Here is a 15,596-nt window from a genome sequence, read left to right as displayed (position 1 = left end):
ACTGTAGATACCCCCCAACCAGCGCTGTAGACACTCCTCGATCCCCTCACCCCACAGCAGGCCCCAGGAAACCCCTGACCACCTGGGCTGTAAGCACTCTGCGCCCACCCTCCCAGCCAGGTCTTTCAGTCCCTCACTGTCCTCAGCGCTGTCCTGTCCCCTCCAGGTCTCCTACGACGTCAGCGGCTTCTGCGAGAGGAACCGAGACGTTCTCTTCTCTGACCTCATAGAGCTGATGCAGACCAGTGAGCAGTGAGTGGTCACAGGCATGGGGACCTCCGGCTACAACCCCCCAAGGGGATGGAGGGAGGACCAGGCACCACCCCATCTTCCCAAGAGCTGCCATCTCGCCACAAACTCAAGGGGAGTGGCTGTGCGGCCAGGATGCTGTTTCTATGGACTAGTTCTGATGTAAAAAGTAATTCCAGAGGCCGGGCGCGGTGGCTCACGCCTATAATCCCAGCCCTCTGGGAGGCCGAGGTGGTCAAATCACGTCAGGCCAAGAGTTTGAGACCAGCCTGGGCAACATGGCGAAACCTTGTCTCCACCAAAATTATAAAAATTACCTAGGTGTGGTGGCGCGCACCTATAATTCCAGCTACTCAGAAGGCAGAGGCATGAAAATCACTTGAACCCAGGAGGCAGAGGTTATAGTGAGCCAAGATCGTGTCATTGCACTCCAGCCTGGGCAACAGAGGGAGATTCTGTCTCAAAACAAAAAAAAGGCCGGGCGCAGTGGCTCACGCCTGTAATCCCAGCACTTTGGGAGGCCGAGGCGGGCGGATCACAAGGTCAGGAGATTGAGACCATCCTGGTTAACACGGTGAAACCCCGTCTCTACTAAAAATACAAAAAATTAGCCGGGGGAGGTGGCAGGCGCCTGTAGTCCCAGCTCCTCAGGGGGCTGAGGCAGGAGAATGGCGTGAACCTGGGAGGCGGAGCTTGCAGTGAGCCAAGATTGCGCCACTGCACTCCAGCCTGCAGCCTGGACAACAGCTGCATCTCAAAAAACAAAAACAAAAAACCCACAAAGAATGTAGTATCAGGCGTAAAGTAATATGACAGGGATCCTTAAAGTTTTGACATGTGGTTCCCAGACCAGCAACCTGGGCATCCTTGGGCCTTGTTTCCAATGTGGAATTTCCTTAGGCAGAAGGATCACTTGAGGTCCCAAGTTCAAGACCAGCCTGGGCAACATAGCAAGACCCCTGTCTCTACAAAAAAAAAAAAAAAATTGTTTTTTTTTTGGCCGGGTGCGGTGGCTCAAGCCTGTAATCCCAGCACTTTGGGAGGCCGAGACGGGCGGATCATGAGGTCAGGAGATCGAGACCATCCTGGATAACCCAGTGAAACCCCGTCTCTACTAAAAAATACAAAAAAAAATTAGCCGGGCGAGGTGGCGGGCGCCTGTAGTCCCAGCTACGCAGGAGGCTGAGGCAGGAGAATGGCGTGAACCCGGGAGGCGGAGCTTGCAGTGAGCTGAGATCCGGCCACTGTACTCCAGCCTGGGCGACAGAGCCAGACTCCGTCTCAAAAAAAAAAAAAAAAAAAAAAAATCATTTTTTTACTTGTGTACTCTACCAGTAAAAAATAATAATAATAAATTAATTAGCTGGGTGTGGTGGCACATGCCTATAGTCCCAGCTACTCAGGAGGCTGAGATGGAAGGATCACTTGAGCCTAGGAGGTGGAGGCTGCAGTGAGCCGTGACTGTGCCACTGCACTCCAGCCTTGGCAACAGACCTTATCTCTGAGGGAGAAAAGAAGGCAGAATCTCAAACTCCACCCCAGACCTGGAGAATCAGAATCTGCATCTGATTCTGAACTATCAGCATCTGAACAAACAGATTTAGAACTATTTGAATCTAACCTGACCTTTAAACCAGAATGCACCCACATTTCCCAGGAGCGGACTTACCATTAAATCCACCCACATTAAGCAATGTCTAAATCAATGACGTTTAGCAAATTCCCAGAATTGTGCAACCATCACCACGGTCCAATTTTTTTTTTTTTTTTTTTTTTTTTTTTTTGAGACAGTGTCTCTTGCCCTATCGCCCAGGCTGGAGTACAGTAGCACTATCTCAGCTCACTGCAACCTCCGCCTCCTGGGTTCAAGCGATTCTCCTGCCTCAGCCTCCCAAGTAGCTGGGATTATAGGCGTCCCACCATCACACCCGGCTAATTTTTGTATTTTTAGTAGAGATGGGGTTTTACCATGTTGGTTAGGCTGGTCTCGAACTCCTGACTGCAGGTGATCCTCCTGCCTCAGCCTCCCAAAGTGCTGGGATTACAGGCATGAGCCACCGTGCCCAGACTTATTAACCATTTTAAAATGTACAATTTATCCATGTTGTTCCCTTTTTGTGGCAAAGAAAAATAAAGGAAATAAATAAATAAAATAAAATAAAATATAAAATAAAATGAAATGTACAATTCAGTGGCATTCAATACATTCACACATTGGCTTGAGCCCAGGAGTTCCAGGCTGCAGTGACTATGATGACACCAATGCCCCCCAACCTGGAGGACAAGGCGAAGCCCTGTCTCAAAAAACAAATTAAAAAAACAACCGCCAGGCGTGGTGGCTCACACTTATAATCCCAGCACTTTGGGAGGCCGAGGCGGGTGGGTCACGAGGTCAGGAGATCGAGACCATCCTGGCGAACACGGTGAAACCCCATCTCTACTAAAAATACAAAAAATTAGCCAGGCGAGGTGGCGGGCGCCTGTAGTCCCAGCTACTCGGGAGGCTGAGGCAGGAGAATGGTGTGAACCCAGGAGGCGGAGCTTGCAGTGAGCCGAGATCGCACCACTGCACTCCAGCCTGGGCGACAGAGCGAGACTCCGTCTCAAAAAAAAACAGAAAAAACCAACCTTCTGCATCTCACCCATTACAACTCCCCTCTACGTTGAGAGAACCATATTTTGCATTGTGGCATTGAGGCTGCCCCACCTCTGGAGGAGGGCACCCCAAGGTCCAGCCATACCTCCAACTCCTCCTCTCCCCTCTCCTACCCAGGGCCTTCCTCCGGATGCTCTTCCCCGAGAAGCTGGATGGAGACAAGAAGGGGCGCCCCAGCACTGCCGGCTCCAAGATCAAGGTGGGCCTGGGGTGTACAACGGGGAGCGGGCCGGCGGAGGACTGAGTTCTACCCTGCCTGGGGTCCATACCCTGTTTCTCTCATTCCAATGTCTGTCTCTCCACCAATCCTGGGGCTTCTGCCTCTGTCTGTGACGTCATCTATTCAGCAGGGTCTTCCTCCAGGTCTGGGTTTAGGGGGCTTGAACCAGCTTCTTGGAGGTCTCCATTAACTCCTTCACTGCAGAAGTGGACCATTATCCTAATACATTTTTGTTTGGTCTTTAGTCATTTACCATTTTTTAAATTTGTGGTAAAATATACATGACATAAAATTTACCATCTTAATAATATCCAATAATTTATTTATTTATTTATTTATTGAGACAGAGTCTTGCTCCGTTGCCCAGGCTGGAGTGCAGTGGCACGATCTGGGCCCCCTGCAACCTCCGCCTCCTGGGTTCAAGCGATTCTTCTGCCTCAGCCTCCCAAGTAGCTGGGATTATAGGCATGTGCCATCATACCCAGCTAATTTGATTTTTTGGTGTTTTGTTTTTTTTTTTTGAGATGGAGTTTCACTCTTGTTGCCTAGGCTGGAGTGCAATGGCATGATCTCAGCTCACCACAACCTCTGCCTCCCGGGTTCAAGTGATTCTCCTGCCTCAGCCTCCCGAGTAGCTGGGATTACAGGCATGCACCACCATGCCCAGCTACTTTTGTATTTTTAGTAGAGACGGGGTTTCACCATGTTGGCCAGGCTGTTCTTGAACTCCCGACCTCAGGTGATCCACCTTCCTCGGCCTCTCAAAGTGCTGGGATTACAGGCGTGAGCCACTGTGTCCAGCCTATCTAATATTTTAACCAGTTTTAAGGTCACAGTTAGTGGTATTAAGTGCATGCACATGGTCGTGCAACCATCACCACTACCCATCTCCAGAACTTTCTCATCTTCCCAAACTGAAACTGTGTCCCCATGAAACACTCCCTACCTGTTTTCCAAGTCCCTGGCACCCACCATTCTGTCACTATGAATGTAACAAGTCTAGTCTGGGCAACAAAACAAGACCTCGTCTCTACAAAAAATAAATTAAAAATTAGCCAAGCATGGTAGGGCACACCTGTGGTCCCAGCTTCTCGGGAGGCTGAGGCAGGAGGATCATTTGAGCCCAGGAGGTCAAGGCTGCAGTGAGCCATGATTGCGCCCCTGCACTCCAGCCTGGGAACAGAGTGAGACCCTGTCTCTTTTTTTTGTTTTTTTTTTTGAGACGGAGTCTCGCTCTGTTGCCCAGGCTGCAGCACAGTGGTGCGATCTTGGCTCACTGCAAGCTCCGCCTCCCGGGTTCACGCCATTCTCCTGTCTCAGCCTCCCGAGTAGCTTGGACTACAAACACCCGCCACCACGCCCGGCTAATTTTTTTGTATTTTTAGTAGAGACGGGGTTTCACCATATTAGCCAGGATGGTCTCGATCTCCTGACCTCGTGATTCGCCCACCTTGGACTCCCAAAGTGCTGGGATTACAAGCATGAGCTACAGCGCCCGGCTGAGACTCTTGTCTCTTAAAAAAAAAAAAAAAAAAAAATCAGACTGTGAGTGGTGGCTCACGCCTGTAATCCCAGCACTTTCAGAGGCCGAGTCAGACAGATCACTTGAAGTCAGGAGTTCAAGACCAGCCTGGGCAACATGGTGAAACCCCATCTCTACTAAAAATACAAAAATTAGCCGGTATGTGCCTGTAATCCCAGCTACTCAGGAGACTGAAGCAGGAGAATTGCTTGAACCTAGGAGGTTGCAGTGAGCGAGATCATGCCACTGCACTCCAGCCTGGGTGACAGAGCGAGACTCTGTCTCAAATAAACAAAATAAATAAATAAAATAAAATAAAATAAAATAAAATAAACGCCAGGCACAGTGGCTCAAGCCTGTAATCCCAGGACTTTGGGAGGTTGAGGCAGGTGGATCACCTGATGTCAGGAGTTCAAGACCAGCCTGGCCAACATGGTGAAACCCCATCTCTACTAAAAATACAAAAAAAAAAAAAAAAAAAAAAAGGAGCTGGGTGTGGTGGCACATATCTGTAGTCCCATCTACTCGGAAGGCTGAGGTGGGAGAATCACCTGAACCTGGGAGACGGAGGTTGCAGTAAGCTGAGATCACGCTACTGCACTCCAGCCTGGGCAACAGAGCGAGACTTTGTCTCCAAATAAAAATAAAAATAAAACAAAATGCAAAACTCAAGGCAAACCTCTCAGGTATACACACAGTTCCCTAACTCCAAAGTACCTGTCTCAGCCAGGCACAGTGGCTCAGACCTGTAATCCCAGCTACTCTGGAGGCTGAGGCAGTGGATCGCTTAAGCACAGGAGGCTGAGGCTTCAGTGAACTATGACAGCACCTCTATACTCCAGCATGAGTGACGGAGCAACACTCTGTCTCAAAAAAAATCACCCAGTCCGGCATGGTGGCTCATGCCTGTAATCCCAACACTTTGGAAGCCCGAGGCGGATGGATTACCTGAGGTCAGGAGTTCATGACCAGCCTGACCAACATGGCAAAACCCCATCTCTACTAAAAATTACCCAGGTGTGGTGGCACATGTCTGTAATTCCAGCTCCTTGGGAGGCTGAGGCAGAAGAATCTCTTGGATCCGGGTGGTGGAGGTTGCAGTGAGCTAAGATGGCTCAATTGCACTGCAGCATGGGTGACAGAGGAAAACTCCAACTCAAAAAAAAAAAAAAAAAAAAAAAACACCCAATGTACCTATCTCCTCAAAGGACAAAAAGAAATGCTCTTAAGGGCTCTGTTACTCAGTCAACAAACATTTACTGAGCACTTACTATATGCCAAGCTAAGTGGTGAGTGCGGTAGATGTGAGAGCTCCTCGTCTTGGATTCGAGGGTCAGGCAGACACCCCGCATCAGTCCCACTAATGCGGTGCGCACTAGTGGAGGTGCACACAGACCAGGGACATCTGGCCCCTGTGGCTTCTCTATTACCAGCCCTCACCCACCTCCAGTCTCTGTCTCTTGGGACTATATCCAGGGTGGAGAAAAGAGAGGGGTCAGAGGGTCCCATCTCTGTGCTCTCCACCCACCCCTGCCTTCGCTTCTGCCTCAGAAACAAGCCAATGACCTGGTGGCCACGCTGATGAGGTGCACACCCCACTACATCCGCTGCATCAAACCCAACGAGACCAAGAGGCCCCGAGACTGGGAGGAGAACAGGTGACACCCCCCAACCAATCCAAGATTCATCCCCTCCAGGCCCTGTGGTTACCCCTAGAACTGACCTACACACCTCCCTGACCTCCTGTAGGATGACCCAGGGACTAGCACAACCCCTCCCGCCATCCCCCACCTGTGGAACTGACCCCAGAAGGGACCGTCAGGACAAGATCCCTCCCCCCAGTCCCCAGGCTGAGCCCTGAAGCACCCCCAGACCACAGAACTCACCCCCAAACTTCCCTCAGCATGAATCCAGATCCCCCTCAGACCCCCCAACTCCAGCACCTCCCACCCACCCCCAGGACTGGTGACTCCCCACCCCGAGGGGACTCAGCCTACCCTCCCCACCAGGGTCAAGCACCAGGTAGAATACCTGGGCCTGAAGGAGAACATCAGGGTGCGCAGAGCCGGCTTCGCCTACCGCCGCCAGTTCGCCAAGTTCCTGCAGAGGTGAGGAGCCCCCCAACTCCCGCCCTCACCATCGCCCCCATCAGAACGCCCGGCCGGGCCTGTCTGTTACGAGCACTTCCACACCCCAGCCCTCCGCCCCCAGGTATGCCATTCTGACCCCTGAGACGTGGCCGCGGTGGCGTGGGGATGAACGCCAGGGCGTCCAGCATCTGCTTCGGGCGGTCAACATGGAGCCCGACCAGTACCAGATGGGGAGCACTAAGGTCTTTGTCAAGAACCCAGAGTCGGTGAGTGTTTGAGGGACAGGCAGAGAAGGAGGGAGAGCGGAACAGAGAGAAAGGTATAGAGAGGGACTGAGAGAGACAGGGAGAGAGAGTTGGAGGGAGACAGAGATTGAGAGAAAGATTGAGAGATTGAGAAACAGATTGAGAGAGAGAGATTGACAGAGAAATTGAGAGAAAGATTGAGAGAGAAATTGAGAAAGCAATGGGAGATTAATAGACTGAAAGTAAGAGACCAAGCGAGAGATTAAGAAAGACTGCGATCACCAGGCACGGTGGCTCACGCCTGTAATCCCGGCACTTTGGGAGGCCAAGGCAGGCGGATCACGAGGTCAGGAAATCGAGACCATCCTGGCTAACACGGTGAAACTCCGTCTCTACTAAAAAGACAAAAAAATATTTAGCTGGGCGTGGTGGTAGGCACCTGTGGTCCCAGCTACTCGGGAGGCTGAGGCAGGAGAATGGCGTGAACCCAGGAGGTGGAGCTTGCAGTGAGCTGAGATTGCGCCACTGCACTCCAGCCTGGGCGAAAGAGCGAGACTCCGTCTCAAAAAAAAAAAAAGAAAGACTGCGATTGAGAGATTGAGATAAAGAGACCAAGAGAGACACTCTGGAAGAAACAGACCAAAAAATTTGACATAGAACAGAAAAAAGGCAACAAAAAAAAAAAACTAGCACCAGGTCAGTTGTGGTAGTTCATGCCTATAATATCAGTGCTTTGGGAGGCTGAGGCAGGAGGATGGTTTGAAGTCAGGAGTTCACGATCAGCCTGGGAAACACAGTGAGACCCTGGCTCTACAAAAGACAAAAAGAAAAAGGAAAAAAGAAAAATAACTATCACCAGCAAAGACTATATAAAGTAAAATTTAATTTAGACAAAAATTTCAGTCTATAGATTTAGATTTGGAGAAGACGGACAGGGTAGAAATAAGGAAATTCACAACGGCAGATGTTTAGTGGTAAAATCTTATAAGATCATCAGCAACAAAGACAGACTGAATATTTATAAAAGAAAGAAAATGATCCTGATGAAAATAATTTTACTGGCCAGGCGCAGTGGCTCACACCTGTAATCCCAGCTATTTGGGAGGCTGAGGCGGGTGGATCATTTGAGGTCAGGAGTTCGAGACCAGCCTGGCCAACATGGTGAAAACCCTTCTCTATTAAAATTACAAAAATTAGCCAGGTGTGGTGGTGCACACCTATAATCCCAGCTACTCAGGAGGCTGAGCAGAAGAATCACTTTAACCCAGGAAGCGGAAGTTGCAGCGAGCCAAGATCATGCCACTGCACTCTAGCCTGGTCAACAGTAGTTTAATTTTAGTAAAATAAGCCAGGCGCGGTGGCTCACACCTGTAATCTCAACACTTTGGGAAGCCAAGGCAGGTGGATCACAAGGTCAGGAGTTCAAGACCAGCCTGATCAACATGGCGAAACCCCGTCTCTACTACAAATACAAAAAATTAGCCGAGTGTGGTGGTGCGCACCTGTAATCCCAGCAACTCAGGAGCCTGAGGCAGGAGAATCACTTGAACCCAGGAGGCAGAGGTTGCAGTGAGCCGAGATCACACCACTACACTCTAGTCTGGGCAACAGAGTGAGACTCCTATATCAAAAAAAGTTAAAAATTTAGTAAAATGAAAATAGAAGAAAAGGCCAGGTATGGTGGCTCACAACTGTAATCCCAGCACTTTGGGAGGCCAAGGTGGTGGATCACCTGAGGTTAGGAGTTTGAGACCAGCCTGCTCAACATGCGGAAACACCGTCTCTACTAAAAATACAAAATAAGCCGGGCATGGTAACATGCCTGTAATCCCAGCTACCTGGGAGGCTAAGGCAGAATTGCTCAAACCTGGGAGGCAGAGGTTGCAGTGAGCTAAGATCACGCCACTGCACTCCAGCCTGGGGGACAAAGTGAGACTCCGAGAAAAAAAAGAAAGAAAAGAAAGGGAAAATAGAAGAAAAATAGCCAACAGTTTAACTGTGCTACATTTAAAAAGTAATCAAGAAATTAAATTAGTTTCATGGAGTTGGAGCCTTTCTCAACCAAAAACGTATTTTATGTTGGGATCTTTTTTTTTTGTTTGTTTAGACAGTCTCACTCTGCCACCCAGGCTAAAGTGGAATGGTGCGATCTTGGCTCACTGCAACCTCCACCTTCCTGGTTCAAGCAATTCTCCTGCCTCAGCCTCCCAAGTAGCTGGGATTACAGGCGCCTGCCATCATACCCGGCTAATTTTTGTGTTTTTAGTCGAGATGGGTTTTCACCGTGTTGGCCAGGCTGGTCTCCTGACCTCAAGTGATCCACCCACCTCAGCCTACCAAAGTGCTGAGATTATAGGCATGAGCCACTGCGTCCGGCCCCTATTTTTATTTTCTTATGAACATGATTTGGGCCATCCTCAAACATTTTATCTGGCTGTTGGCCTTTGTGGCCCAGCATCCTAAGTATATTACAATAGTTTGCTGGGACGGCTGAAACAAAGTACCACAAACTCCATGGCTTAACACAACAGCAATTTATTCTCTCACAGTTCTGCAGGTCAGAAGCCCAAAATCAAGGTGCTGGGATGGCCATACTCTCTAAAGGCTTTAAAGAAGAATCTGAGGCTGGGCATGCTGGCTCATGCCTGTAATCCCAGCACTTTGGGAGGCCAAGGTGGGCAGATCATGAGGTCAGGAGATTGAGACCATCCTGGCTAACACGATGAAACCCGTCTCTACTAAAAAAATACAAAAAAATTAGCCAGGCGTGGTGGCGGGCGCCTGTAGTCCCAGTTACTCGGGAGGCTGAGGCAGGAGAATGGCGTGAACCCAGGAGACGGAACTTGCAGTAAGCCAAGATCACGCCACTGCACTCCAGTCTGGGCAACAGAGCAAGACTCCATCTCAAAAAAAAATAAAAAATAAAAAAAAAAAGAAAAAAAAAAGGAGGAGGAGGAGGAGGGGGAAGCAGAGGGAGTGGAGAAGGAGACAAAGAAGAATCTGAAGCTGGGCACGCTGGCTCACGCCTGTAATCCCAGCACTTTGGGAGGTCAAGGCTGGTGCACTGCTTGAGCCCAGGAGTTCCAGACCAGCCTGGGCAACATGGCAAAACCCCATCTCTACCAAAAAAAATAAATAAATAAAAATACAAGAATTAGCCAGGCATGGTGGCGTGTGCCTTTTAGTCCCAGCTACTTGAGCCGCTGAGGTGGGAGGTTCCCTAGAGGCCGAGAGCCGAGATCACACCACTGCACTCCAGCCTGGGCAACAGAGACCCTGTCTCTAAAAAATGAAAACGACTTTGGTCAGCAGAGCGGGCAGCAAGGCTCTTAGCAGCAATGTGCTATCTATGGACTTGTGAAAGCACTCTGGGTGAAGTGCTAATTTTCCTAAAGCCCAATTGTGTGTGTGTGTGTGTGTGTGTGTGTGTGTGTGTGTGTATGTGTGTGTATATATGTGTGTATAGATATAGATATATAGATTTTTTGTTTCTTTCCTGAGACAGGGTCTCACTCTGTCTCTCAGGCTGAAGTGCAGTGGCACCATCACAGCTCCCAGCAGCCTCAACCTCCTGGGCTCAAACAATCCTCCCACCTCAGCCTCCGGAGTAGCTGGGACTACATATGCATGCCACCACCCTTGGCTAATTTTTGTTTATTTTTTGTACACACGGGTTCTTTCTATGTTGCCCAGGCTGGTCTTGAACTCCTGGGCTCAACGACGCTCCCATCTTAGCCTCCAAAAGTGTTGGGATTACAGGCATGAGCCTTCACACCCGGCCTATATTTGCATTATTTCCCATCTTCACTAATTGGCAATATTGTCCCTTTGATCACAGTTTCTCTTTGAATTAGGATGTTTCTCAAGCATCTGCCCTATTCCAGTTAATCGTTCTATTCTCTGACAGGCATGCTACTGTTTTTATTACTATAGATTTACAGCATTTTAATATCCAGTGGGTTCCTCACCTTGTTCACCTGCTATTATTCCAAATGAGTAGACATTCCTCTCAGAGTTTGCACTTTCACTTGCTGTAATGTAACTCATTCTCTAAGTCCCCTCTGGGCCTAGACTCTTACAACACAAAACCTTTTCTCTGCTTTCTGCAAAAGCTTCCTTTCTGGGCCTGCCACAGATGGTTGTGCAGGTTGTACACTGCCCAACCACACAGTTGCCAGTCACATCACAGTCCTACAAATCAGATTTTCCTTTTTTTTTTTTTTTTCAGATGGAGTTTCATTCTTTCCTTTTACTGGGGGGTGGAGGAGCGGGGGACTGAGTCTCGCTCTGTTGCCCAGGCTGGAATGCAGTGGCACAATCTCCGCTCACTGTAACTGCCACCTCCCAGGTTCAAGTGATTCTCCTGCCTCAGCCTCCCAAGTAGCTGGGATGACAGGCATGTGCCAGCACAGCTGGCTCATTTTTACATTACTAGTAGAGATGGGGTTTCACCATGTTGGCCAGGCTGGTCTCAAACTCTTGACCTCAGGTGATCCGCCCACCTCGGCCTCCCAAAGTGCTGGGATTACAGGCGTGAGCCACTGCGCCTGGCCAGATTTTCATACTTACTGTATTTTATTGGTTTTCCAAGATGCACACTGGTTCCTATTTTTACCATCTCTGACACGGGGGTGTACCTCAAAGATGGTGTACACTATCTATAGTAACAGTGTGAGAAACCATGATGTTATACTATTTCTGGCAAGAGCACACAGGTAGTAAATGGCACAGCTGTGATCTGAAGCTAGTGACTCACTGTTATCATGTAATGCAGAAGTGTGTACCCCACATGGGGAGAGACCCGCGGAGAGGTCCAGTCATTTGGAGGAAGATAAAAAATTTTGCCAGCCTGGGCAACGTGGCAAGACCACATCACTACAAAATTAGCTGGGCATGGTGGCTCACAGCTGTAGTCCCAGCTACTCAGGAGGCAGAGGTGGAAGGATCACTTGAACCCAAGAGGTTGAAGCTGCAGTGAGCTGTGACTGCCCCACTACACTCCAGTCTGGACGACAGAGCGAGACCCTGTCTTTTATTTTCTTTTTTTGAGATGAAGTTTTGCTCTTGTTGCCCAGGCTGGAGTGCAATGGCACGATCTCAGCTCACTGCAACCTCCACCTCCCGGGTTCAAGTGATTCTCCTGCCTCAGCCTCCTGAGTAGCTGGGTTTACAGGCATGCGCCACCATGCCCGGCTAATTTAGTATTTTTAGTAGAGATGGGGTTTCTCCATGTTTATCAGGCTGATCTCAAACTCCTGACCTCAGGTGATCCTCTCACCTCAGCCTCCCAAAGTGCTGGGATTATAGGCGTGAGTCACCAGTTTGTTTTTGCTTTGGTTTTTTGTTTCGTTTTTTTTTGAGATGGAGTTTCGCTCTTGGTGCCCAGGCTGGGGTGCAATGGCGTGATTTCAGCTCACTGCAACCTCCGCCTCCCGGGTTGAAGTGATTCTCCTGCCTCAGGCTTCCGAGTAGCTGGGATTACAGGCGTCTACCACCACGCCCAGTTAATTTCTTTTTGCATTTTTAGTAGAGATGGGGTTTCACCATGTTGGTCAGACTCCTCTCCAACTCCTGACCTCAGGTGATCCACCCGCCTTGGCCTCCCGAAGTGCTAGGACTACAGGCATGATGAGCCACTGCACCCGGCCCCTTTTTCTTCTTTTCTTTTTCATTAAGTGTCACTACAAAGATCCCCCCTCTTAAAAAAAAAAATTAGCACGTGTGTGGGGGTGGGTGAGCAAAAGCGTGTGAGTAGGGCAAACCCAGGGAAAACCCGGAACTGCAGGCCCTGGGGAGACACCAGGATTCACCCTTGCCCCCCCGACGCCCGCCCAGCTTTTCCTCCTGGAGGAGGTGCGAGAGCGAAAGTTCGACGGCTTTGCCCGAACCATCCAGAAGGCCTGGCGGCGCCACGTGGCTGTCCGGAAGTATGAGGAGATGCGGGAGGAAGGTGAGAGGCTTTGGGTACACAGCGCAGAGTGGGGGCGCAAGGACCTGGAGGAGCCGCGTCAGGAGCTCTGCCCTCCACCCTCTGTCCCCGCAGCTTCCAACATCCTGCTGAACAAGAAGGAGCGGAGGCGCAACAGCATCAACCGTAACTTCGTCGGGGACTACCTGGGGCTGGAGGAGCGGCCCGAGCTGCGTCAGTTCCTGGGCAAGAGGGAGCGGGTGGACTTCGCCGACTCAGTCACCAAGTACGACCGCCGCTTCAAGGTGAGGCACTAGTGGGTCGGACGGCAAGACCCTGGCTACAGCCTGGCACCCTCACCTGGCCCAGATGCACCTGCCCACAGGCTTAGATCCCACAGACTAGATCCATCTGTTCCATCACAAGTATACCCTCATCTGGCATAGACACACCTGCCCACAGGTATCTGTTCCCCAGCCTAGATCCACCTGTTCCATCACAGGAACATCCTCACCTAGCCCAGGCACACCTGCCCACAGGTATACACTCAAGTACGGCAGACACAGCTGTCCACCAAACATGCACTTGTAGCCCAGACACACCTATCAGATACACCCCTGGCCAGATGCATCTCTCCACAATCTCACAATCATTCACCTTGTCCAGAAACCCCAACCACGGGGCCACCCTTGCCTATCCTAGACACGCCCATCCATTAGGTACACTCTCCCTTCAACCTAGAAATTAGATATACCTTCACCTGGCCCAGATACACCTGTCCACAGGTGCACTCTCGCCTGGCCCAGGGAGCCTAGTCCATAGGTACGTGCTGTCTACAGAGATACGCCACCTGACCGGTGCACTCATGCTTGGCATAGACAGCTGGGCACCTCCACCAACAGACACATCCTCTTCTGCCCCAGACAGCCCTAAACCTAGGTGTACTCTAATCACCTAGCCTGGACTCTCTTGTCCAGAAGTACACCCAGACTTGGCCTGTTTACTCTCACCTGTACCTGGGCAGGCCAGGTACACACTCACTTCACCCACATCTCATGTTCCAGAGAGTCACCTAGCCCAGTAACTCACCCTACCCACCTTAGACAGGCTATGTGTGGCAGGTACACACTGAGATAACCTATATACCATCTTTACCTGGATGGATATTCTCATATGGCCTGGACACCCTCACCTACCTTGGACAAGTTTTATGCGGCAGACGCCTCCTCACATGATCTGTACAACCTCACATACCACACATACAGTGTTGAGTGTCTTCACTTGATCCACACACCTGCTTTGGACAGGTCTATGTGGCAGGTATGCCCTCTCAGGTGACCTGTATACCATCACCTGAAATGTTTTCACCGAGACAGGTATCCCCACTAGACCCAGAGAACTCTGAGCGCAGGCCAGCTCAACCGGCTTGCACATTCACCTGCCTTCCTGTACAAACTCATAAGAGTTCAGATATGCACCTGCTCACTTCCTCTCATGATCCAGATACTCCTATTTACCTGACCTGTACACCCTCACCTGAACCATAATACCTTCACCTGAACTGGCTACAGTCACATGGCCCAAGCACTTTCGCCTGGTCTAAGCGCTGTCATCTGGGCTGGGCATCCATGTCCAGCATCTGCCTTACCTACCCAGCACCTGTTCACTGACCCAAACACCCTTTTCTAGCCAACCAACCAACCAACACATTCCCACCTGACCTCCTTCTGTTTTTGTTGTTGTTTGGTTGGTTTTTTGTTTGTTTGAAACGCAGTTTTGCTCTTTTGTGTGTATGAGTCAGAATCTTGTTCTGTCACCCAGGCTGGAGTGCAGTGGCACAACCTCGGGTCACTGCAACTTCTGCCTCCCGGGCTCAAGCGATTCTCCTGCCTCAGCCTCCCAAGTAGCTGGGACTACAGGCGCGTGCCACCACACCCGGCTAATTTTTTGTGTTTTTAGTAGAGATGGGGTGTCATGGTGTTAGCCAGGATGGTCACGATCTCCTGAACTCGTGATCCGCCCGCCTCAGCCTCCCAAAGTGCTGGGATTACAGGTGTGTGTCACCGCGCCCAATCTGTTTTATTTGTTTTTGAGATGGAGTCTTGCTCTGTCACCCAGGCTGGAGTGCAGTGGCAGGATCGCAGCTCATTGCAATCTCCACCTCCTGGGTTCAAGCGATTCTCTTGCCTCAGCCTCCTGCGTAGCTGGGACTACAGGTGCCCACCACCACGCCCAGTTAATTTTTGTATTTTTAGTAGCAACAGGGTTTCACCATGTTGGTCAGCCTGGTTTCGAACTCCTGACCTCGTAATCTGCCCACCTTGGCCTCCCAAAGTGCTGGGATTATAGGCGTGAGCCACGGCGCCTGGTCCTCCTTCTGTTTCTTATATAACAACTCATGGCCAGGTGTGGTGGCGCACACCTGTAATCTCAAACCTTTGGGAGGCTAAGGAGGACAGTTTGCTTGAGCTCAGGAGTTCAAGACCAGCCTGGGCAACAGGGCAAAACCCTGATTCTACAAAAAATACCAAAATTAGCTGGGCATGGTGGTGTGCACCTGTGGTCCCAGCTACTCAGGAGGCTGAGGCTGGTGGATCACTCAAGCCCGGAAGGGGGAGGTTGCAGTGAGTTATGATGGCACCACTGGACTCCAGCCTGGGCTACAGAGTGAGACCCTGTCTACAAAACAAACAGACGACTCATACA

At 50.3% G+C, this 15,596-nt stretch overlaps 1 protein-coding gene across 11 annotated transcripts in view; it reads left to right on the top strand.

The window, feature by feature from the left end:
- Window positions 1–15,596, top strand: part of MYO1F (myosin IF) — a 59,040-nt gene that overhangs the window by 36,580 nt on the left and 6,864 nt on the right. For 8 of the 11 annotated variants that reach the window (XM_077979770.1, XM_077979773.1, XM_077979772.1 and 5 more), the window contains 7 exons: window positions 167–252; window positions 3,023–3,104; window positions 6,199–6,305; window positions 6,657–6,755; window positions 6,859–7,003; window positions 12,818–12,932; window positions 13,026–13,195. In XM_077979770.1, coding sequence (XP_077835896.1) covers window positions 167–252; window positions 3,023–3,104; window positions 6,199–6,305; window positions 6,657–6,755; window positions 6,859–7,003; window positions 12,818–12,932; window positions 13,026–13,195 — 804 coding nt within the window. Of the gene's footprint in view, window positions 1–129; window positions 253–3,022; window positions 3,105–6,198; window positions 6,306–6,607; window positions 6,756–6,828; window positions 7,004–12,817; window positions 12,933–13,025; window positions 13,196–15,596 lie in introns of all 11 variants that reach the window. The other 3 variants (XM_077979765.1, XM_077979763.1, XM_077979764.1) reach the window with 3 other exon arrangements.

The sequence above is a fragment of the Macaca mulatta genome, chromosome 19, assembly GCF_049350105.2.
Source record: "Macaca mulatta isolate MMU2019108-1 chromosome 19, T2T-MMU8v2.0, whole genome shotgun sequence".
NCBI lineage: Eukaryota > Metazoa > Chordata > Mammalia > Primates > Cercopithecidae > Macaca > Macaca mulatta.
The sequence above is the reverse complement of the archived record's forward strand: the minus strand, read 5'-3'. Positions and strand labels throughout refer to the sequence as shown.